General features: G+C 43.4%; 1 protein-coding gene and 1 non-coding gene across 3 annotated transcripts in view; one reads left to right on the top strand and one right to left on the bottom strand.

Moving 5' to 3' along the window:
• Positions 1-25,024, bottom strand: part of CLPB (ClpB homolog, mitochondrial AAA ATPase chaperonin) — a 164,203-nt gene that overhangs the window by 54,377 nt on the left and 84,802 nt on the right. For both annotated transcript variants that reach the window (XM_003780927.3, XM_003780926.3), the window contains one exon: positions 20,193-20,321. In XM_003780927.3, the coding sequence (XP_003780975.1) occupies positions 20,193-20,321 (129 nt within the window). The remainder of the gene's footprint in view (positions 1-20,192; positions 20,322-25,024) is intronic.
• On the top strand, positions 7,359-7,492 carry LOC111724661. The gene has a single exon (XR_002772924.1).

The raw sequence follows: 25,024 nt of genomic DNA, 5'->3' as shown, positions 1-25,024 counted from the left end.
GGTTAAGAAGGCCAACAAGAAGGCTATTATTATAGTCCAGGTGAGAGTGATGAAGCCTGAACTACAGTAGTTGGGACAGAGGGGAGAATAGATTCAAGAGGAAATGCCTAAGAAAGATAGGGCTTGGTAGGAAGTAGGGGTAGGAAGCTATCAGCCTTCCTTATAACTTCATTGTTGGATCAGAGAATGACCATGCAATTCACCAAATAGGGAATACAGAAGAAAGTCTGAGGAAGGCTGGGTTTGGGTACATTGAGTATAAGATGTCTATAGAATATTAAATATCAGCAGAGGTTCTGGAGACATGTAAATCCCTGATTTGTTCTAAAGAAAATATGTAGATCTCTGTGGTTAGGAAAGAAACCATGTCACTGTGCAGACAGAAGAGTTGAAAAAAGAAAAAGAGGCCGGGCGCAGTGGCTCATGCCTGTAATCCTGGGAGGCCGAGGTGGGTGGATTATCTGAGCTCACAGGTTTGAGACCAGCCTGAGCAAGAGTGAGACCCCGTCTAAGAATAGCCAGGCATTGTGGCAGGCGCCTGTACTCCCAGCTACTTGGGAGGCTGAGGACAGAGAATTGCTTGAGCTCAAGAGTTTGAGGTTTCTGTGAGCTATGACGCCATGACACTCTACTGAGGGCAACGAAGTGAGACTCTGTCTCAAAAAAGAAAAAGAAAAGAAACTATGGAAATGAGTATTCAAACATATTTCCTATATAACGTTTGGCAAAACAAAAACCAAACAACAATAACAAAACCCCCAAAATGGCAAAAGCAAAAACTCCTGCCAAGGATTTCTATTCAGTGCAAACCTAAGGTAGAGGTTTTCTATATAGTGGCTGATGCTCTGAACAGTATGCAACACAGGCATTGGAAGTGAGGATTCTCAACTCAGTTTCATTTTGGGCAAGTACCAAAATAAAAATTTCCATGACTTGCCCGGAAGTTTTAGGCTTTCTAGAGGTTAGCCGAAGTGGTAGCAGGCTCTGTGACCAGAAAGCAGCTGGGGGCAATTGTTAGCAGGGTGGGGGAGGGCTCTGGATAAATCAGAGTTGAAAATGCACTAAAAGAGCCTGGGTCCTTAGACTTCTGCAATCTTCCCTCCCCCTACTGCAAGGAACAGCTGAGACCAAGGCAGCCGAGCCTGGGGTCTGGCCTGAATTTAGCAGTCATAATTATACTGCTGACGTCTGGGGCACAGCCAGTCTCTGCAGAAGGCGGCAGCTTTTGTTCATTCACTAAAACCACATCATCTTCAAACATGCTAATCACATGTCTGCTTCCATCTAACAACATTGAAGGGAGGCTGAGAAAAGGGCACCCAACACCCACATATCTGGCTAATTCAGTTATGAGACCAATCAATCTTGATGGGATGCCTATGAAACACCAACCACCCCAAAGGATTGAGCTGACCAGATGTTGCTTCTGTTGACCAATCCTAGCCTAATGCTCATACCGTAGAGAGGGGTTATCAAGGATGACTCGCTTCCACTCACATTTCTATTCCCAAAGTTAAGTAAAGCCTTCTGGACGAGAAGTATTAGCATATTAAAATAGTGGCTGTGTCAGGCTCACTGGAATCAGGTATACACAAATATACAAACTTTTACTTGAAAGTCTCAAGGAAGATAGGAGGCCTTGTTTATAGTTGGATTTGAGAACACTTGCAGCAATAGAAATCAATGAAATATTTTTGCTAACTGTATTCCCCAAGTGGAAAGAATCACAAGTGTGGAGGTGGGGGTGGAGGTATCTTAAACCATGATATCAAATGTTAGGCTACAGTTCTGGGGATAGTAACCGTTATCTGGTATCTGCTTTCAACCTCCCATCAAAGCTGAAGGAATTATTCATCTTCCTTATAAAACTGTTGCTTTTTTAAAAACCAGAAGCTGCTGCCAACAAGGACTCTTCCAGTTTATGTATCTTTTTTTTTTTTAAGAGACAGAGTCTTACTTTATCGCTCTCAGTAGAGCCATGGCATGACAGCTCACAGCAACCTCCAGCTTTGAGGCAATTCTCTTGTCTCAGCCTCCCAAGTAGCTGGGACCACAGGCACCTGCCAGAATGCCCAGCTCCTTTTGTTGCAGTTTGGCCAGGGCCGGGTTTGAACCCACCACCCTCTATATTTGGAGCCGGTGCCTTACTTACTGAGCCACAGGCACCACCTATGTTCATTTATGCCCAACCATAGTCACTGGGCAACTATCACCAAAAATAAAAGTGGAAGGGTGGTGGGAAGATTAACAGAAGGAGAGGATAGGGACAGACCACAAACACCAAGACCCAGAGCTCTTTGCAGGTGCTAGGGATTACGTTTTTCTCAAGAGGGCCTTTCTGTCATGAATCCTGAGGACTTTACCATGTTTGTCCCAGAATTGAGGATTCATCAAAAACAAATGAATGGATTGGACTTCATAAAATGAAGACCAATAGTTTTATAGAAAAATGGGCAAAAAACACAAATAGACAATTCACAAAAGGTGATATAAAAATGCTCTTCATATGAATATAAAGATGAATATAAAATGGTCTTCAAGTTCACTCATAAGAGAATCAAACTGAAACTACCAAGATACTATTTCTCACTTTCAGAGTAGCAAAAATCCAAAAGCTTCCCAATACATTCCGCCGTGGAAGCTGTGAGGAACAAAACAGGCCCTCTCATGTGATGCTAATGGAAATGTAAGACGGTACAACTTGCAGGCTGGGGAACTTGGCAGTATCTAATGCAGGCGTCCTCAAACTACAGCCCACAGGCCACATGCAGCCCACCTAGGACATTTATCCGGCCTGTCGGATGTTTTTGCTGCCGCTGCCTGTCCTGCTTAGCAGCCAACTGGTCCTGGGGCCCACAGTCTGGCCCTCCAACGGTCTGAGGGACAGTGAACTGGCCCCCTGTTTAAAAAGTTTGAGGATCCCTGATCTAACAAAAGGACACATGCATTTACCCTTGGACCCAGCAATACCACTTCTAATACTTTAAAGATGCACCTCCAAAAATGCCAAAATATACATGCACAAGGTTATTCACTGTTGCCTCATTTGTAATTGCAAAGTATTGGAAACCTCAATTTCCAAGCATAGGATATATAACACATACATGTAATGGAGTATTATGCACCTGTAAAAAAGAATGAGGAAGATCTCTATGAACTTATATGAAATGATTTTTGGGAAATATTATTAAGTAAAAAAAGCAAACTATGAAAGAACATATACATAATATGCTACCTTTTGTGTAGGAAGAAAGGCAAAATAAGAAAACATACAAATATTTCCTTATACAAAGAAACACAGATAGGATAAATCAGGAAATAATAAGACCAGTTATTTACAAGGGTTCTTGGCTCACTGAGGGGGTCAGAAGAAGGTTGAAAGGGACATAGGGAGAGAGTTTTACTGCTCTGAGTATATCTCTGTAGTTTTGACTTTTAGAAACAAGTTTATGTCCTATATATTCAAACAACAATATTAATCTAATATTTAACAACATTAAATTAACCAGGATAGTTAGGGGAGAAAAACCCCACAGCTGAAAGCAAATTAAAAATTAATCCAACTGAATTTCAAATGAACAACATAAACACACTGATTGGGGCGAGGGGAAGAACCCAAGTAACTTAGGAATCCAGTATTTGACTACAGACCCTTAGCCTTGGATAGAGTAGGAGTGGAAATGCAAACAAATTCTGACCTGAACTTTTTTAGGAGGCTTTCTACAGTGGTGGGCGAAGCAGCTGAAGCTTTTTCAGGTTTATTACAGGACTGAGCAAATGAGCAAATACATCCATGCTGGTTGCAGCCAGCTTTGTTACTATAGAAGAAGGACACGAATATGAAATGTGTGAAGACAAAAAAGAACTCTGTTGAAATCAACTAGAATGGGAGGTAATGGCATCCTTATGATTTCTAAAATATGCATGTGCATAAGAATACGTATGTATATGTAAATGTGTATGTGTATACGTTTTTAGAAATAGGGTCTTGCTCTGTTGCCCAGGTTAGAATGCAGTGGCATGATCACATTTCATTGCACCCTCTAAATTAAGGCTCAAGTGATCCTCCTGGCTTAGCTTCCCAGGTAGTTGGCTGGCACTGTAGGTGCATACTACCATGCCTAGCTAATTTTTAAAAACATTATTTTGTAGAGACAAGGTCTTGCTGTGTTGACCAGGCTGTTCTTAAACTCCTGGCCTCAAGCAATCCTCCCACTTTGGCCTCCCAAAGTGCTGGGATCACAGGCATGAGTCACAGCATCTGGCCTAAATGTGTGTATTTCTAAATATCTATATATATTTCTTGGCTTTGTCAACAGATGAGGCAATGAATAGTATACTTAGAACTCAGATTTCAGTCTCTAATACAACTGCCCCATACAAACTCCTACGGCTCCTCAAAAAATGGCTGATTCCAGGGCAGCAGCAAGGTAAATACAAGATGAGCCTGAACCTTCTTCTTATGTAGAAAAATAAGAAAATGCTAGAAAAAAATGACAGGCATATGCTACTTTGGCCATATTTGAGGCAATTTTAACCCCAAGATAAGTAAGGATGGTAATGGATCATAAAACATTAAAACAGTAAGTACCAATGAGCACAGATGAATGGGGGAAAGGGTACTTGCTAATGCCAAGTGCCGACTGGTCAATGTGGAGTGAGTGCTGGAATTAGAAAACATGGGACATACTCATTTTGTAACCATCATATAAAGACCAATTCAGGCAAGAACTATCAATGGATTTTAATTCTAATGGGAAATTTTGATGAAGAGCAGGATACTTACATGGTCTTAAAAGTGTCAGAGATTGCTAATTAATTCAGAGAGGAAAAAAATAACAATATTGTGGAAAATTTAGGTAATACTTTGATTGGAATTGGGGTGAGAGTAAGACTTCACTGAAAACTCTTGAATTTTATACTATGCACAAGTGTTAAGTATTCAAAAACAGCATTAAAAATAGTGCATGTATAAAATATCTCTTGGATTGTGGTGTAGAGAGTAATAACCCCCCTCAAAGACGTCCATGTTCTGATCCCTGGTACCTGTGAATATGTTAGGGGACTAGGAAGTGGAATCAAGGTGTCAGAATTAACGTTACTAGCTCACAGACTTTGAGATGGGGAGATTACCATGGATTATCCAGGTGGGCCTGGTATAATCATAAAGGTTCTTTTAAGTAAAAGAAGGCAGAAGAATTAGTGTCAGAGTGATCAAATGTGTGAGAGACTCGACCAGTCACTGCTGCCTCTGAAGAGATGGACAGGGCAGCATGAAGACATGGAATGTGGGGAGTTTCTAGAAGCTGGGAACAACAAGGAAACAGAATCTTTCCTAGAGTCTCCAAAAAGGTAAAGGCAGCTCAGCCAAAACCCTGATTTCTGTCCAGTGAGACCAATTTTGGACTTTTTACCTTCAGAACTATACGATACATTTGTGTGGTTTTAAGCTACCATATTTGTGATAACTTGTTACAGCAGCAATAGGGATGATAATATAAGGAAGGTTAAAGTGGTTGCCTTCTAGAATGAGGACCACGGGTTTAGAAGGGTGACTTTTTCACCACTATATACTCTCTAGTGCTAGTTGAAATTTTTATCTTGTATGTTGTGTGAAGTAAAAATCATTATGAGCCAGGCACAGTGGCTCACACCTGTCATTCTAGCACTCTGAGAGGCTGAGGCGGCTGGATTGCCTGAGCTCAGGAGTTTGAGATTAGCCTGAACAAAAGTGAGACCCCCATCTCTAAAAATAGCCAGGTGTTGTGGCAGGCACCTGCAGTCCCAGCTACTTGAGAGGCTGAGGCACGTGAGCCCAAGAGTTTGAGGTTGCTGTGAGCTATGACACCACGGCACTCTACCAAGGGTGACAAAGTCAGACTGTCTCAAAAAAGTAAATAAAATAAAAATTACTCTGGTCACTTAACAAACAAAAACAACAACAATCACTCTAGGAGCTCTCTATTGACTATAAAATTAAGTATGAGATCTGTCTTGTCCCCAGGGACCTCCACACCCAAGTCTTCCTACCCCATCATCTAGCAGTTCGCCAGTTTCCTCCAAGTCTCTAAATAAAATGCAAAGCTCATTTCTGTTGCTGCCTCACCTGAAGTCTTCCTTCCTTCTCCCTGCCTGTTTATAGTCTACCTGTCCATTTACAAATTAACTTATCCAACATATATTTACTGAGCACCTACCATGTGCTAAGGACAGCATGAGGTGCTGGGAGCATAAGCATCCCAGATCCAGACTTTACCTTCTGGGAACTCATTGCTAAGTGAAGGGAGAGATACATTCGTTAATCAGATAACTATAGAACTACTAATACAGTGTGCCTAAAAATGTATACACATTTTAACAAAGGAAAAACCTGTATTAAAATTGTTAATACTCAATATATACTGATAATACTTGTTATTGTGTAGATTGTATCTTGTATCTCTTATAACCACAGAAGTTAGACATGACTGGGATATTATAATTTTAATACAGGTGGTGCCTATAGCTCAGTGAGTAGGGTGCCGGCCACATATACCAAGGCTGGCGGGTTCCAGCCTGGCCTGGGCCTGCTGAACAACAACGACAACTGCAACCAAAAAATAGTGGGGCATTGAGGCAGGTGCCTATAGTCCCAGCTACCTGGGAGGCTGAGGCAAGAGAGTTGCTTAAGCCCAAGAGTTTGAGGTTGCTGTGAGCTGTGACACTACGGCACTCTACCGAGGGCAACACAGTAAGACTCTTCCTCATAAAAAATAAAACAAAACAATTTTAATACAGTTTTTCCTTTCTTAAAATGTGTATATATTTTCGGCACCTTCTGTACCTGTGGTAAGAGTGATAAAGAAATGATATAGAATGCTTTAAAAGCATGCATCAGAGGAACCTAGAATAGGGATGGTGGTGTTTAGCTGCAGGAAAATAATTAATAGTTGTTGAATGAATATAAACACTTAGATATGTGACTAGATAAATCAGAGGGCAAGTATTCATTCAGAATCATAAAATATTCTGATTAAAATGGAAAGAAGTTTTGAGACGGCAGTCCAACTATCTTATTTTACAGATGGAGAAACTGAAGCTGGGGGAAAGATTTGCTAGAGGTCCTACAGTAAGGTAGAATTAGTGGCAGAACCACATGTCAGGTTCCCTGACCTTGTCAGCGCTTCCTAATCCATAGAGTTCTATTACTTCAGAAGGGATCCCTGAAAAACTTCTCAAGGGGCAAGCTTCTTTACTCTGTTATAGTTAAGAAAATTCATTTCTAACATGGAGTTCAGGCCAGGAGCAGGAGCGGGTTTGGGTACCTGGCTGGGGAGGTGGTGTCTGCTCGAGTGCAGGGAGCATGGTAGTTTAGGCTGCTCTCAGGTCCTCAATACAGCCCTCAAATGGGCCTGCAATATTTTCCATATACAATCAGGTTCCCTTGCTGCTTACCCAGAGCCTGAGAGAATTATGAAAACATGGCAGGTGAAGTGGGGCCAGGGACCCGGAGCTGGGGGTAAGGGGCGAGGGGTAGTGGGTATGGGTAGGCAGGCGGGAATTTTAGGGAGGTGCGTGCTGCTGTGAGACCCTGTTGATGATGACATGACCACAGTGAAAATTAAAAATAAAAGAAAATAAAATGCAGTTCAGGAAGGAGTCTGGGTACAAACTTATAGAGAACATCCCTGCCATGCATTCTTCCCAGGACACTGCCAGGCTTCTGTACAGAGGAAGATAGCACATGAATGCTAGAAACAAACTCCTTTTGGGAAGGGAACTTGGTTCTGGCCATCCCCAGTCTTACACTAGGATGGGGGCTTTGCTGTTATTTTGCAGGCCCTGACCTTCGTACTGACATTCCTTCCTTTTTTTATTTGTTAAGAAACAAGATCTCACTCTGTTGCCCAGGCTGGAGTGCACTGGAACTCCTGGGCTTAAGTGATTCTCCAGTCTCTGCCTCTTGAGTGGCTGGGACGACAGGTATGAGCCACTGTGCCTGGCAACATTCCCCTTTCTTAAAAAGCTCCAGTATTGCCCTTTATCTGAGCACTCTGCCTAGGAGCACACGCACTGGAGGGGACACAAGTGGGCTGGCAAAGGGCACTTAGCCCTGCCTCGGAAAATCTGAGTCCTATTCAGGCGCAGGGCAGGTGGAGGACAGCAGAGGACACAGAACAGTCCTGGCTCAGCCAAAGTTGACCTTTCCCTCACCCAGGAGCTTTGGCCTCCAGCTGCCACTGTTGGCAGAGATGAGGTCATGCCGGATACCAGCCAGGCTCATCTGAGGACTGCTTGGAGCCCATTAAAGTCTTGATGAAATGCGGGTGCCTGGATGGCTGGTGGCTCTGGAGAGCACGGGCTCTGGTGACCGGGCTCTGGTGACCAGGCTTTCATCTCCAGCTCAACCATGCAGTGCTTCTCTGTTCACAGGAGCCTGGATACAGAAATAACCTTTTTCTGGGGGTAAGCAAGGACAGTTTCTCATTCTGTACTGGGTAAGTGGCTGAGGGGAGGACTTGGGTCACTAAGAGCTCCTTCCAGACCGGATCTAACACATGAACTACAATTATCATACCATGGAACTCCCCCATTCTCTGAAATGCCCCTGCCTAGACTCCTAGATCCCTTTGGATAACTAATGGCCACCCCTCTCCATAGAATTTTCTCAAGCTAAATGACTGGGTAACACCATCCACATTTTGGGTCTCAATGTAAATGCCATTTTCTCAGGAAAGACTTCCCTCAGCCCTCTTCAGACTAGATTAAGTCCCTGTTATGCCCTTATAGTACCTTCTACTCTTCCTTAATAATATTTATAGAGCATTATTAGATATTAATTTAGCTAATAATTAGCTAATAATTTTGTAATTATTTGTCTAATGTCTCTACTCTGCCAGACTTTAAACGTCGCAAGGATGGAGAAGGCAATACATATTTATTAAAATAATTATAGAAAGTCAATAAAAAGATCAGTAAGGGCAAGAGAGAGGTTTACAGATAAGGGTAGAGTGCCATGGCATCATCATAGCTCACATCACTCTCTAACTCTTGGGTTCAAGTGATCCTCTTGCCTCAGCTCCCCGATTATCTGGAACTACAGGCACCTGCCATGATGTCTGACTAGTTTTTCTATTTTTAGTAGAGATGGAACCTCACTCTTGCTCAGGCTGGTCTTGAACTCCTGAACTCAATCCACCTGCCTTAGCCTCCCAGAGTGCTAGGATTACAGATGTGAGCCATTGCACCTGGCCTTTAACTGTATTCTCTAAAAGGAGACTGCCATATACAATGTCTATGAGCTTATGTGGTGTGCCACATTAGCTATTGGATGATCAGGTCCTCCTGGCTTTCTAGTCTGCTTTTGGGCAGTCACCCATCCAAGTCCAAAACCAATTATTTTTTGGTTTTGAGTGGCATGGAGGATTTTTTCTTCTTTAACAGCTTTACTGAGATATAATTTACATACCATAAAGTTCACCCATTTAAAGTATACAATTTAATGATTTTTTAGTATACTTACAATGTTGTAAAACCATCACCATAATCTAATTTAAGAATATTTTCATCATCTCCAAAATAAACCTTATGCTCATTAGTAATCTCTTCCCATCCTTTCTTTAGACAATTGAAAAGATGAAAGGTTTTTGGCATTTGTGTCCAAACAATAAGAACTCTTAGTGTTCAATCATCTGACACGATCTCTTTATTTTATAGATGAAAAAAATGATGCCAGACAGGGGTCATGATCTACAGGAGTGAGATAGTGGCAGAGCTAGGGCAGATCACAGTCCCCAAAGCCTACATTATATTGGTAGTGCTTTGACCGCTGCCGTGCAGAATGACTATTACGTGTCCCAGACTGTCTACCCCACTAGATTTTAAGCTACTTGAGGGTAGAGGCTATATTTTGCTCATTTCTCTCCCCTCTGCCTAGGAGTACTAGCAGAGCAGTGAAGTTTAAAGTATGGTCCATGCACTGGTGCCAGCTGGTGAACTTTGCTACTAGTTCAGTAATTGAGATAAGTACAGTAATTGAGAGTTAAGTCAATGGCAACTTTTTTTTTTTTTTTGAGACAGAGTATCATTTTGTTGCCATGGTGTCACAGCACACAGCAACCTCAAACTCTTGGGTTCAAGTGATTCTCTTGCCTCAGCCTTCCAAGTAGCTGGGACTAGAGGCGCCTGCCACAACGTCCAGCTATTTTTAGAGATGAGCTATCACTCTGGCTCAGGCTGGTCCTGAACTTGTGAGCTCAGGCAATCCACCCACCTTGGCCTTCCAGAGTGCTGGGATTATGGGTATGATCCACCATGCCCAACCTTCAATGGAAACTTTTATAGCAACTTTTCAGAGTAATTTTATGTCTACTGAATGTAATGACAGATTTGGGCCTGTATTTAACATGCCTTTAAAAATATCGTTTTTCTAATCATTAATTTTTATTGTATTTTACTCAAGTATGAGTCCATGACAGACTGCAAATTAAAACAACAAAGAGACAGGTCTTTCATAGACAGCTTGAGAAGCACTGCCTTCTGCAGCAACCCACTCCCCACTCTCTTCTGCTTCTCCTTTCCTCTCTGTTTCCTGGAATCTCTTGTACTGACTCCTCTTCTCATGCTTACATATGAAATGTAAGTTCTCTCTGTTGTGTCTTTGGCTCTACAACTTTCCAAAGATAACTCAGATTCTGACAGTTTCAGCCACCCCCAAGAACAGACAACTCTCAAATCTCATGTCCAACTTCAAGTTTTTTCTCTCTTCTGAGCTTCAGACCCATTTATCCAATTGCCAGCTATACATCTCTATGAGAGTATCTCTCGGTTGGTCAATAGCTATTTATTAATCACTTACCATATGTTGGCTGTGAATTTTTTTTCTAGGAGCTATGCATACAGCAGTAAGGTAGAGATAAATAAGGTTTCTATGACCAGGACACCTTACTTTCTAGTGGAGGAGAGATAGATAATAAAAATATTCAGTATATATGATCATTCTAGAGACTGATAAAGGCCATGATGAAGATAAAATAGCATAATATGACATAAAGTGGTAGGGGGAGGTACTTTTACTAGGGTGGACAGGGAAGGCAGCTCTGAGGAGGGGACATCTGAGTTGAGACCTGGTGGCTGTTCCAAGAGGGAGAGGTAGGTGCACAGGCTTGAGATGGGGAGGAGCTGGGTGTGTCTGAGGGACAGTGGAAGGCCAGTGTCATTGGAGAACAGTGAGTAAGGAGGTGAGTGAATAGAGATGATGTTGCAGAACTCTAGGCTATGTAGGGCCTTGTAGGCTCTGGGAAGGAGTTTGGATTTCATTTTAGTTTCAGTGGAAAGACAATAAAGGGATTTAAGGAAAAGAATGACATGATTTATGTTTTAAAGGGATCATCCTATTATTTGCAGGATGGATTTAGGGAGGCAAGTGTGGAAATTATGAGAATAGTTAGGAAGCTGTAGAAAGACAACATGGCCTAAAATGAACTAGAGTTATAGCAAAGGAAATGGCAAAAAGGACTCAGGAGTACTTTAAAGGTACAATTGACAGGGCTTATCAAAGGACTTGACATGGAATATAAGAAAAGAAAGAGAATTCAAGTATGACTCTGAGATTTGGGCCTAAAAAACTGAGTAGATGATGACATCATATAGACCATGTTAACAGATTCAGGAAAAAGCAGGAGCTGAGGAAGTGGAGTAAGTGGATGTCCGTGGTTCTTTTGAGGATTTCTGCCAAGAAGCGATGCAGAGACATGAGGTGGTAGCAGGACATAGGCATGGGGTCAAGGGAACTTTTGGTTTATTTTTCAGGATGGATGATACTAAGGCATGTTTTTATGTTGGTGGGAATGAGTCAGTGGGAAGAAGAAAACAAATAATGCAGGAGAGATGGGGATAAAAGGAAGAGCAAAGTCCTTTAGTAAGAGGAAACAGGAGTCAGAGCCCAGTGCAGGGGCTGGGTGTGGGGCCATCCTCCACTGTCAGAGGAAGGAAGGCTGCATAGAGGGCCACAGATGCAGGCAGGCTAGTGGAAGTGAAGGTGGGAAGACGAGGTAGTTCTCTTCTGATTGCAATCTGCTTTCTCTGTGAAATGTGTTAAGAGGCTGGAGATTTAAGGAAAGGGAAGAAGATACAAAGAGGTTGTCTTGGTCCAGCATAAGAAAGTGATTTTGCCATGAAGTATAGTGGGGTGGTTTGCAGGGGTGAGTGTTTGAGACTCAATGTGAAGTAATTCGGTTAGCACGGTTGAGTGATTTTTCTCCAGCAATATTCAGCTCTTCAGATACAGACATGAAGTAAAGAGGAAGCTGGGTTTAACTAGGGTTAGCATTTGTCGGGCAAGTACAAAGAAGGGAAAGAGAAGCAAGGAAGTAGTTATAACACTGGACGGTGGAATCTAAAAGAAGACAGGAAGGAAGGATGGAAGAAAAGATGGAAGAATGGACAGAGATGCTCAAAATAGCACTGGCAATGGCCCTGCTATCTCCCTCCAACCTTGCTCCAGTAATCCTTCTAGTCCAGGCACCTCATCCTGATTCCTTGTCTCAACCATCCAATTTTATTGATTCTACTCCTAAATGTTTCTGGATCAGTCCCCTTCTCTCTTTTCCCATTGAAACTCCTTTAGTTTAGGCCTCACCTAGACAGTTACAATAGCTTTCAAGCTATATATTTTCCCTTTCATTAAGGATGTGTCTTCTAATCTTTTCCCCTAATTTTTAAAATCTTTCTGTTTCAAGATAACATATAAAAAATACAAGTATATAAAGATACAACTCAATTTTCACAAGGTGGCCTGACCCACACAACCAGTAGCTTGATAAAATATAATATTACAGCCCCCCAGTAGCCCCTAGTGCCCTCTCCAAGTCCCTATCCACCCTGTGACATTAAACATCACCCTGACTTCTTATTTGAACAAACAGTTTTATCTATTTTGAACTTTAAATGCAAGCACACAGTAGTCTTCTCTGTCTAGCTTTTGAGTGAATGTTAAGTTTGTGTTACAGTAGAGAGCAAGGGTTCATTCATTCCCATTGGTGTATATTATTCCATTGTGTGAACATTCTACAATTTATTCAGTCAGCTACTGATAACATTTTGAAAATGTCTAAACCACCTTTCACACTAAATGTAAAGCCTATCATGTTTCTTCTCTAAATCGTAATGATTTCCCATTGGAGGATAGAGTACAATTTCCGTTGCATAGTTTGTACTACACAGACCTTCATTATCAGCTCCTGTGTTCCATTCTTGCCTCTGACCCTTCCAGCCATACCCTCCAGTTCTTCTGAACTAACTGCAATGTACTGAATAAAGTATGCTGCTCCCTCTCCCTCCCTCATCCACTCAGTACACATACCTTTAGTCTTCAGTCCTTCGAGACTCAGTGTGAATGTCACCTCCTATATACACCATGCTTTCCCTGCCCTCACCAAGATTTAAAAGTGTGAGCCCACAGCATGTTCTATAGATCTCCATTAATACACCAGATAACAATTCTTCGTTAAACTGTCTGGTTTCCTCGCTGAACTATGAGTTCCTTAAGGGCAAAGACCATGTCCGAGTCATCCTTATTTCCCTGGTGCCTAGGGCAGGACTTGTGACAGGAGAGTGTTTGATAAATGAAGGAGAAGACTTGCTCAGTGGTTACATAGGACTCTGGAGCTGGAAGAGTCTTTGGGATCTGCTACCCTAACTTCTCAATTTCACTGAAGACGAGAAAGGATCTGCCTAAAAGAGAAAGAATTTGTTGGTAGCAGAACCAGAACTTCTGACCCTTGTCAAGTGCTTATATCTCTTCTCTGCAATGCTATCAAGAATCAGAATGTAAAGCTTCAATGGAGGACAGCTGGAGGCAAAGCTGATTCCCTCAACACCTGGCAGTGTAGCCGGATGGACAGACAGAGAAGTGGAGCTTCTCTGAAGAAATGAACCGCTAAGTTTTGAGTTCTGACAACAAGCTAACAGGCTGCTAAAGGGAGCACATCAGTGCTCGCAGGCTCTTTGCTTCAGGTGGAGAAGGTGCAGAATTTAAGGACTCAGTTGATGATGGCTGGTTAACACTGACAACTGAGTGGTGGACCTGGAGAGAGGGGCAAGGAGGATTAAAGGAGGAAGGAAGCAGGCTGAGGGAGGCCTTGGTGTATTAGGTTCATAAAGCTCAAGAGTTTCTGAGGTAATGAGTACTGATGGCTATGGAGGAAGTGGCACTGTGACTACAGTGAGGTAGCTACAAGAAGGGGCTAATTTTTCATATGTGAAGCTTTAAAAAGCCAGACACATTAGGACATTAACAGTGAGGGGGCCAGGAAGCAAGGATACCAACAGAAAACTTAACAGTAGTTTTGGAGAGTACATCCAAAAATATACTAAACCACGCGCAGGGCATTATAGCAAAGGGGACAGAAACAAAAAAGACAATTGTGCGGGCCTTCAGTCTACCTTCTTTAGTAAATAGGACTGGACCCAAATCCCAGGGAGACTTTAGAAGGAAAGAAGCGTGAAACTTAGGGAATGACTGGTAGAAACAATTCTACTCGCCTGAGAAACTGTAATGCAAACTGAGCAGCAGAACTGCCAGAGTTATGCAGCGCCTGTGGCTCAGTGAGTAAGGCACCGGCCCCATATACAGAGGGGGGCAGGTTCAAACCCGGCCCTGGCCAAACCTCAACAAAAAATAGCACGCATTGTGGCAGACACCTGTAGTCCCAGCTACTCAGGAGGCTGAGGCAAAAGAATCATCTAAGCCCGAGAGTTGGAGGTTGCTGTGAGCTGTGAAGACTCTGTGAGACTCTGTCTCTTAAAAAAAAAAAAAAAAAAATCTGCCAGACTAAAGGCACCAAGGTGGGAATGCAGTGCAGCTGAGGATTAGGGCAGCAGCGAGGCAAAGAAGACAGGTGAGGCTAGACAAGCAACTCTAAAACCAGCTAACATACATTAGTACGGGTTAAAAAACAAACAGGTGCGCATTGAGTATTTTTGAAGTTACAATAAAAATAGATACTATACATACATTACCTATTTTTTAGAATCTGTATATGTCCTAATCCCTAGAAAACCTTAGCAGGTAGGTGGAATTACCCTCACTTTCAGATAAGGAAAAGGAACATCAGAGTGGTTAATAAGTTGCCCAGGATCACACAGCTACTAAGTGGCTGGTACTGAGATCCTAACTTCAACATTCATGCTCTTCCCTTGTAGCCTCACTCAATTGGGTTTTCTCCTTTAAACTGTGTACAAAAAATTTATTTAACCAACGATCTTATTGGTTAAATAAATTTATAGATTCAATTCAAGGTGTATATACACAAAGGTATACAATTATAGATGGCCGAGACAGAAGTTAATTACTTGAGCATCAGGGCTCAAATATCTGGAGGAGCCATGACGACAGCTATGTTTTAGGAAGTTGGATCAGCTAGTGCAGCCACATCCCTGAGAGGACCTTACTGCTAAAGTACCTAAGCAGCCCTGGAAATACTGGGCTGAGTCAGCCCCAGGAACCTGAGGCAGAAGGCTCCAGCCACCTTCTGGATTAATCCTCAGTCACCCTGCCTCTCCTTCCCTCTTTTCCTCCAACCTTTCCTGGTACTTGTAGTTAAGTGCTGAAACACAGCCTTCCTGCTCACAAGCCATCAATACAGGTAAAAGCAGCGTCTCCACAGATAAAAAACACAGGGGTATATGTATTTGTCTGTGGAGGTTGGGAGTAGAAAATTGGCACTAGTTAACTCAAAACCCTTTGGGAGAACTCTGGAAATTCCCATTACTCTTTCTGATAAGGCTTAAGCACCCCCTTCTCTGGGAAGCTTTTTGTAAATGACTCCACCTCCCTGCTTCTTATGGAGAAAGAGGTATGTCTTCTACAACCCCAGAGCCCCTTGTCCAGCCCCCTGCCAGAGCACCAACACACCAACATGTCTGTTCCTCTGAAAGTCTGAGAGTCCCTCAGGGTCACAGTTTACCTGATCTGTCTTAGGATGCCCTGAGGTTCATGGTCTCAGAGAAGGCAAGTGGCTTGCCCAGGGACACAGAACAGGGCTCATATTCAAACCCAGGTTTGTCTAACTCCAAAGCTTATGTTCTTTTCACTTTGTTACAGAGCCTCCTGAAGACGAAGAAGTGACTTTAAGCAGCCTGTGCTAAGCACCAGTCCGACACTGTATAAGTTCAGCAAGTATCAGAGTAGACTGGACAACAAAGGAAAGCTTCCTGAGAAACGAAGGACCTGAAAAGTCTCAGGATTCCAATGAGAAGAGAAGGAACAAGATATTTTAGGCAGGGAAGGAATGTTATAGGCAGAGACAAAATTAAGAGGCCTGAAGGTAGCAGAATAGTTTCCATATTGGTGAAGGAATGGGATTATAGCTGCCAGGTAAGAGTTGCTGTCTTTCTTCCTTCCCTTCCTCTCTTCCTTTCTTCCTTTCAAGACAGTCTCATCTGTTGCCTAGGCTAGAATGTTGTGGCAATCAGCCTAGCTCACAGCAACCTCAAACTCCTGGGTTTGAGCGATTCTCTTGCCTCAGCCTCCTGAGTAACTAGCACTATAAGCACCCACCATAATGCTTCACTAATTTTTCTATTTTATTTTTATTTATTTATTTATTTGAGACAGAGCCTCAAGCTATCCCCCTGGGTAGAGTGCCGTGGCATCACAGCTCATAGCAACCTCCAACTCCTGGGCTCAAGCGAGTCTCCTGCCTCTGCCTCCCAAGTAGCTGGGACCACAGGCGCCTGCCACAACGCCCGGCTATTTTTTGGTTGCAGCCGTCATTGTTGTTTGTCGGGTACGGGCTGGATTCGAACCTGCCACCGTAGGTGTATGTGGCTGGCACCTTAGCCACTTGAGCCACAGGTGCCGAACCAATTTTTCTATTTTTAATAGAGACAGGATCTCACTCTTATTCAGGCTGGTTTCAAACTTCTGAGCTCAAGTGATTCTCCTGCCTTGGCCCCCCACAGTGCTAAGATCACAGGTGTGAGCAACAGCTCTGGCATCAGAGATAGAGTTTTTACTCTGTTACCCAGGATGAGTATAGTGGTGTCATCAGAGCTCACTGCTCCCTCAAAAATCCTAGGCTTAAGCGATCCTTCTGGCTCAGCCTCTTGAGTAGCTGGGACTACAGGTGCATACAATGCTTGGCTAATGTTTCAATTTTTTGTAGAGATGTGGGCCTCACTATAATGCTCAGGTTGGTCTCAAACTCCTTGCCTCAAGCCATCTTCCCATCTTAGCTTCCCAAGTGCTAGGACAGATGTGAGCCACCTTGCCCAGATGAGAATTTGATTTCTTGATATACACTATAACAATTATGTATCGCAGAATACCTATCATGTACCTGTCATTGGTAATGTATAGACATTACCACTAATTTCCACACTATGCTATGAAGTAGGTTGTTGTTTCACATATAAGAAAGCTGAGGCTTAGAGATTTGAGGTAACACGTCCAAGGCAACACAGCCAGTAGATGGGGAAGCTGGACCAAAGGTGGCCTGACTCTGAAGCCTGACGTGTCCTTTCTATTACTCCCTGCTGCCTCCTAATGGGCCAGAGCTATTCACATTATCAGCCTGGCACTACTGCCTGAATCTCCTCTCAGCTCAAACGGGGACTTCTGGTCAGAGTAAGAATAGCTTGTCCCTTCTGGTTCTAATCTTTTAAGACCAGGGGACCCGTAAGTCCCTGTGTACTAAGCAATTTGAAGGAAAAGGGTCCAGAGTGGACCTTGGGAGCACAGGCTGGCCTCTATGTTTAGCCTGCCTTAGATCTCATAGAGAGCCCCTCCTTCTACATTGCCGAGGCAAAGCTGGTGGCAAGTACAGGCTAAGAAAGCTGGATGGGCAGGAAGGTGCTTCCTTCCCTGAAACCCTCTGGAGAAGATAGCCGAGGTCAAAAGACTTTGGAAACGTTACTGGCAATAGCCTCTAGGATGAGAGAGCATGATCCTGCCTCTCGGTTGGCTGGTCACATACAGAGGCAGACCAAAGGAGGTCAAGGGGGAAGGGAGGTCAGAAGTTGGCAGGCCTGTAGCCCTGAGTGACAGGGACTTGTTCAGGTCTGGGAGGGGGAAATAAATGGGTTAATGGTTTTGGCCCTTGAGGCTGAGAGGCTAGGGCAAAGGGTGTAAATGGATGCTGGCTAAAAAGGCAGGTGGGAAAAATGTAAAGGTGGGGGCTAAGGGCATCTGTTCCAAGTCAACAGGCAGGAACTATACCCCTGGACCAGCTCAAAAGGCCAGGCTTGGCCTGGGGGGTGAGGGTGGAGGGAACTTCATAAAAGGCCCTGCCTCTTCATTTCAAAGGTGTTCGATCTATAAGCCAAGGGGAAGGGGGTGCTCATAGAGTAAATTCTCTGTTTGGGGGTTGAGGGGATGCATGGAATGTAAACTACTGGACAATAGCTGGGAGTATGGATTTTAAGGCACAGCAGAGAGAAACCCTATGGTGAATGCTCCAATGCTTAGCTATATATGTCTCATGGGAGAGCTTTCCAAAGGACAAAGTAAGAAGCATTCTGCTTGTGGACATTTTCTAAGTCTCTGTTTCTGAGAATAGCAAGTGGTGGCTCTGAAGGCATCAGTCATCCGAGGCACTGTCAGTACATCCACAGTGTAGTACTGCCCTTCAGAGTATGTGCCCCAGACCAAGGCATGTTCTGGCTACTTTAGGGCAGGTCCCTTGTTGGCTGGGGGCTATGAGCCAGGCCAGAGTTTTAAGCCAGCCTGGCTGTGGCTAACAGAATATGGCAGTACTGGGGTCTCTCCAGGTCAGTCAAATTATAAGGGCTGGAAGAGGATCCAGAGATGTTGGGCCTGGAGAGGCAAAGCCTCTGGGACTGAAAGAACTTTTTCTTTTTGTAGAGTTGGGAGTCTCACTATATTGCCTAAGCAGGTTTTGAATTCCTGGCCTCAAGTGATCCCTGTGCCTCAGCCTCCCAAATGCTGGGATTATAGGTGTAAGCCACTGTGCCTGGCCTAAAAGAGTTTTCCTTGAAGACTGGTTTTTGAAAAAGTGAAGCACAGGCCTGAAGCATTGGGCAGCAAATGGCAGTTGGCAAAAGTTACAGAGAAGATCACAAATCATGAAAAAGATGCTTAACCAATCAGAGGGAAAGTAAAATGGAATAAATTTCCTGGGGAAGAAGCAGGGTTCCTTCTGTTTCTGACAAAATCCAATGAAATGTCAGCAAGCCAGCTGTTGGAGAGGTTTCTGCTGGTAGGGAGTCAGGCAATCAGAGTGGACCAGAGGACCTCTAAGGACCCTCCTAGTTCTCAGGTTCTGTGAAGAATGACCTCTAACAAGGGAGATCCTGGGATCTAGCCCCAAGAGAGGGTCACCAGAATTCAAGAAGTAGCAGAGAAGGCATAAAGAGGCAGACATGAGCCATGTACTCACTCAGGGGCCTGTGCTTCACATATCCTGCAAGATGCTTCCCTCCTCACCAAAGAGAGGCTGCAGTGGGATAACAGGAAGTGAAAGAAAGTGATTGCTTGGGAAGTGTTTGGCAGATATCTCTCTACCAGACCTGGAGAGGACCCTCCTGGTCTGAGTCTGGAGAGGGCACATACTGTCCTTCTGGTTATCTCTAAAGGGAGGGTATTTATCATTCAACACATTTATTTAGTGCTTAGTATGTGCCAAGTAATATGATACGTGCCAGGGGCACAAGTCAGCCATAGTTCTTGCCTTCAGAAAGCTCAGAATCAAGTTAGGCTACTGAATAAATAAAAATGATTTCAGAGTGTGACAAGTGCAATGATGGAAAAGAATAGTGTGCCATGACCCACAATAATGGAAGCAGCCTGAGACTAGGATGGAGGTGGGACCAAAGAGGACATCTTTTCAACCTGGGTTGGTAGAGATTTGAAGAGCTTCTCCGTTTTTCTACTAACCCTGCTTTGGAGGTCATAGGGGAGAAACGAGAACACTTCTGGGGAGAGTGACAATCAAGAAAACTCTCCTAGCATATACAGACAGGCCAGATAGCATGACGCATCACACATACACAGGCAAAGAACGCATACCAGCCACAGAAAGGCAAACCACACGTGCACTTTGCCACTCTCAGAGTGCAGCTACTCTCCAGGCACTTCTAAGCTCTGGAGGCTAAAAGGGCTCTGGTAAAGCATGTATTTCCAGAATGGAGACTGCCAAGTACTCTCTCCCCTTGCCAACCCTATCCCAGCCTTTGTCTACCCATGCTCTCACCTCCATCAAGCAGCTCCTTGACAGTGCGATAGTCGTCAGCAAGGACAGCGTAGTGCAGGGCTGTGCAGCCCTTGAAGCTGGCACGGTTGTTCAGCCGGTTGTTGAAGTCATCCTCTCGGGTAACCAGGACTGGGGGAGGGCAGTGAGACAAATCCTTCCATTAGCAACAAATGCATGAGCCACCGATCTCACCCGCTTTCTCTCAGCATTTTAATTTACTTACCTTCCCACTTACTAAACATAAAATGGCACCTACTATGTACCTGGCCATCTATGCTAGGTAAGAGGGAAAGGGGCCAGTTAGTCCCACAAACGTTTACTGACATTTGTTATATGTTGGGATTCATCTTAGGGACAAAAAAATACATCAGATAGGATCCTTGACCTAATCTGACAAGGGAAGTAGACAAGAAACAGATGTTTATAGAACTGTTTGTGATACAAGCTATATTAGAGGTATAATAGGATGATATAGAGAACCAGAGGACAGCTTAGTTCAACTTGGGCATGAAAAGAGGATCCCAGGAGATAGGAATCTTCAAGGATGAAGAAAGCAGGTTGGGTAGGACAGAGCAAAAATGGAGCAGGAGAAGGGGAGGACACCTGGCAGAAGGAGGGAGGACTTGAGGTGGGATCTCACCTAATGTGCACTTTGCAAGGGTGTATAACACGCCCCCTGGGTAAGGGGCTCTTCTACAAATGGAACTTTACTCTGGAAGTGAGAACGATGTAACCTAAAAATTGTACCCTCATATTTAATTTGAAAAAATAAAAATGTTATTAAGAAAAAAAAGAGTGGGGCAGGAGACAGTGGCTTTTCTTAGCAGATTAACATACCTGTCTACTATGAAGAAATTTTAACTAGAATTTTTTCTTTCTTTATAAAAGAGGTTCAGAAGGTATTGAAATTTCTTCAAATTTACAAAAACAATTAAAATTCTGAATCCATAGTCAAGTAAAAAGAAGAAAAAGGATCAATATCTCAGCAACTTGAGAAACTATGTTTATTTATTTATTTATTTGTAGAGACAGAGTCTTATTTTATTGCCCTCAGTAGAGTGCCATGGTGTCACACAGCTCACAGCAACCTCCAACTCCTGGGCTTAGGCGATTCTCTTCCCTCAACCTCCGGAGTAGCTGGAACCACAGACACCTGCCACAATGCCCAACTATTTGTTGTTGTTGTTGTTGCAGTTTGACCAGGGCCGGGTTCGAACCTGCCACCCTTGGTATACAGGGCTGGTGCCCTACTCACTGAGCCACAGGTGCCGCTCCCAAGAAAGTATATTTAATATTTTGTATATACCTTTCCAGATTTCAAATATACATATATGTATATAGTCCCTACAAAATTGAAATATACTGTAAATGCAATTTTATAATCTTTTTTACCCCTAATAAATACATGTAAACATTTTTTAAAAGGTAAGAGGAAAAAACATTTCATGTGGTCAAAGAACCAACCCTTAAACCCTCAACCAGGCTTACTCTAGGGCTAATGTTCATAATTCTCCCACTCTGATTTGATATAAAATAACCTAAAACCAGTTTATCACTTTTACAAGACTCTCTGGGTTGGGTGACCACAAATACCCCTGTTCACCCAGGATGTCCTGGACAATCCTAATTTGGATAATATATTGGAAGGTTATCCCACCTCTGGGTCCCTTCCTTGGGAAGACTCCACAGAGCAATCTCTAACCTGCTCAGGGATGGAGTTTCTTCTGTCCCATGTGGAAGTTATCTGGGTAACTGTCTTACGTGTCCTCTTGAGCTGAGTATGTGAGGGATGGAATCTGTGCTCTGATGACCTATACATCTTCTCTTCCTTAGTCTATGGCATAGGGTCTGCAAAGAATGGGGTCCTCTAACCTCTCACTGGATAAAGGAAAGAGGTAATCTTGCCCAGGTAGTCAAAAGCATCAGACAATTCCTAAACCATTTTTTTTCAAGTGGTCTTGGAATAGAGTCTATGCCTTTCCCCTGCAATAATACTGAACATCCTACTTGAAATTTTGAAAGCCATAAGATGGTCGTGTCTCACCTAATACTGACAGATTTTATTTACTGACTCTAGGTGTGCATGGTGTGGTCACTTCCCACAATCAATCTTTTTTTTGAGACAGAGTCTAAGTATGTCACCCTTGGTAGAATGCCGTGGCGTCACAGCTCACAGTAACCTCAAACTCTTGGGCTCAAGGAATTCTCCCACCTCAGCCTCCCGAGTAGCTGGGACTACAAGGGCCAGCCACAATGCCCGGCTATTTTTTTGTTGCAGTTTTTAGCTGGCCCGGGCCGGGCTCAAACCCACCACCCTTGATGTATGTGGCTGGTGCTGCAACTACTGTGCTATGGGCACTGAGCCCACAAACCAATCCTTAATCTTTTTAATTCTCATAACTATCTTACATAGTAACACTTATTATTCCCATTTCATAGATGGGGAAATTAAGGGTCAGAGGTCACACAACTAAAAAGTGGTTGAAGATTAGAAACCAGGTCTAATCTGAGTTCCACTCTTCTTTTCCATCGTATCATGCTGTCATCTTCATTTTGCAAATGAGAAAATCAGAACCCAGAGAAAGGGGTAGAGTCCATATGTTCTAGTCTCAGCTTTGGCTTTTACTCCCTCCTCTTCTCCTTCTCAGGTGAAGGTGCAAGACACTTTCTATGGAACTTGCTCTTAGTAGAAAATAGCCTGAGGTTTGGAGCTATCTCCTGGATAAGCTCATATGAGGGTGGAAGCATTTCAATGTTTGGTCAAAACGAAGCCAGAGTGTGTTGCTGGAAAACAGACTATACTCTCCCGTGGTTATAGAATCAATGGTCCATCAGCTCTTCTACTCCAGAAATGGGCTCTTCAGACTGGGGATCCCCCACCATCCTTCACCCTCCCTGCAAAAGTGTTATCTGTCCTTTCCTGAAGCAGAAGAACAGGAAGAAAGAGGGCCTCTGAACAGCTAACATGAGTCCCGCATGCAATGGCATCTATACTTTCTCCATAAGAGGGCCCTTTAGAACCTCAATCAGAGATTACTACCTCTTAGTCATAGTCCTATCAAATCATGCCAGGTGATCTTGTTTCTAGCGCACTGCAGATTAGGAGAAGGAAATAAGAAGGCCAGGGAGGATGCTTTAGAATCAAGCAGATTGATTACAATCAAGCACTGGCCAGGCAGGGAGGGAAAGAACAGGACAATGAAAAGCTGAAAAAGGAATTCAGAGTACAGCACCTCAGAACCCCCTTAGGGCATCACTGAACTGCCACATAGGACATTAACTGCTGGATATAATGATGAACCTCAGGAAAAGTGATAGTTGGCTTAAGAAAGCAAGAAGGGTGTCATCCATTTTACAAAGAAAATCCATCATTCATTCAACAAACAACATTTAATGAGCACCAATGCATGGTGGTCTCTTTTGGAGTTACAGTAATAAATAAGACACAGTTCTGACTTTCAGAAGCTAAGTCTAAGGCAAGAATCAGACACTGAGCAGATGAATTATAATGCAGCTTTTCACAGTGCAATGACAGAGCTATACACAGGGTGTTTACCATAAAAGCAGATGAATTCAAGAAACATAGGTGGGGGTTTTTGGTTCAAATGTCAGCAGAGTGCCAGCGTCACAGCGCATCTAATAAGCTAATAAGGAGCGTCCACAAGAAGGAGGCCCGCTGATGACCTCTGAGGTCTCATCTCTCACCAACACCTTCCTAACACTCCGTCTTGCTTCCGAGCTTTTGTAAATACTATTCCACTGCCTGGAACATCTTCCTCTTTTCCCACATTTTCAGTTGGCTAACTCCAATACATATGTGATTAGAAGTCACTTCCTCTAGTGATTCCTCCTAAGTCTGAGGGTGTAGGCAGTCCCTCAAAGAGAGATGTTCTGAAAGAGATAAGTTCTATAGTTTTGTCCTTAAGATGAATTTGTATGTAAGTTGGAGCAGGTGCATTTACCTATTACCTGTAATAGCCTCCGTTTATAAGTGGAAGTTGTACGTCAGTCAGATGCTTGTAACTTGGGGATTTACTGTACCAACCTCTGTTTGTAAGTGTGACTCATAATGTCAGTCGTATGTTTGTAACTTGGGGAAATACTGTATGTGTAATGGCTTCTGCTTGTTAAGTGTGAATTGTATGCAAGTCGGATTTTTTTTTGCAGTTTTTGGCCAGGGCTGGGTTTGAACCCACCACCTCTGGCATATGGGGCTGGTGCCCTACTCCTTGAGCCACAGGCACCGCCCACAAGTCGGATGTTTGTAACTCAGGGGGGGCTCTCATTGCTCCCGAGAGCTCCCCTAACACCTTAGGCATGTGCTTTTTATAGTATTTACTACATTCTGTTGCAATCACCTCCTTACTTGGCTGTTTCCTCACTAGTCCCAAAACCCAGTGAGGACAGAAGTGTGACTATCTCCTCCACAGTTATATCCCCAGGGCTCAGCACAGGGTCTGGCCATAAATACTTGACAAATTCTTGTTGAATCACAAATAAACACTCCATATATAAACAAGGCCCTGATATTATTTTTGGTTTTGGACTAAAAACAATAATAATAACAACAATGCCAGTCAACAAGTATTTAGTGGAGGCAATTGAGCATGACTGATAAATAGGAGCTCTGGAGCCAGACCACTTGTGTTTAAATCCCAGTTCTGAATTTACTGTATAATCTTGGGCCGTCCACCCAACCTCTGTGTGCCAAACTCCTTTACCTGTAAATGGCGATAATAACTGTAACCCCTTCACAGGATGCTGTAAGGATTAAATGACACTCTATGAACAAAGGGAGTAGGTGCGGTGCCTGGCCTGACACACAGTACCCC

Source organism: Otolemur garnettii, unplaced genomic scaffold (genome assembly GCF_000181295.1).
Source record: "Otolemur garnettii isolate 467f Iridium unplaced genomic scaffold, OtoGar3 scaffold00001, whole genome shotgun sequence".
In the NCBI taxonomy this organism is placed as follows: domain Eukaryota; kingdom Metazoa; phylum Chordata; class Mammalia; order Primates; family Galagidae; genus Otolemur; species Otolemur garnettii.
Note: the sequence above shows the minus strand (reverse complement) of the source record. Positions and strands in the feature narration are given on the sequence as shown.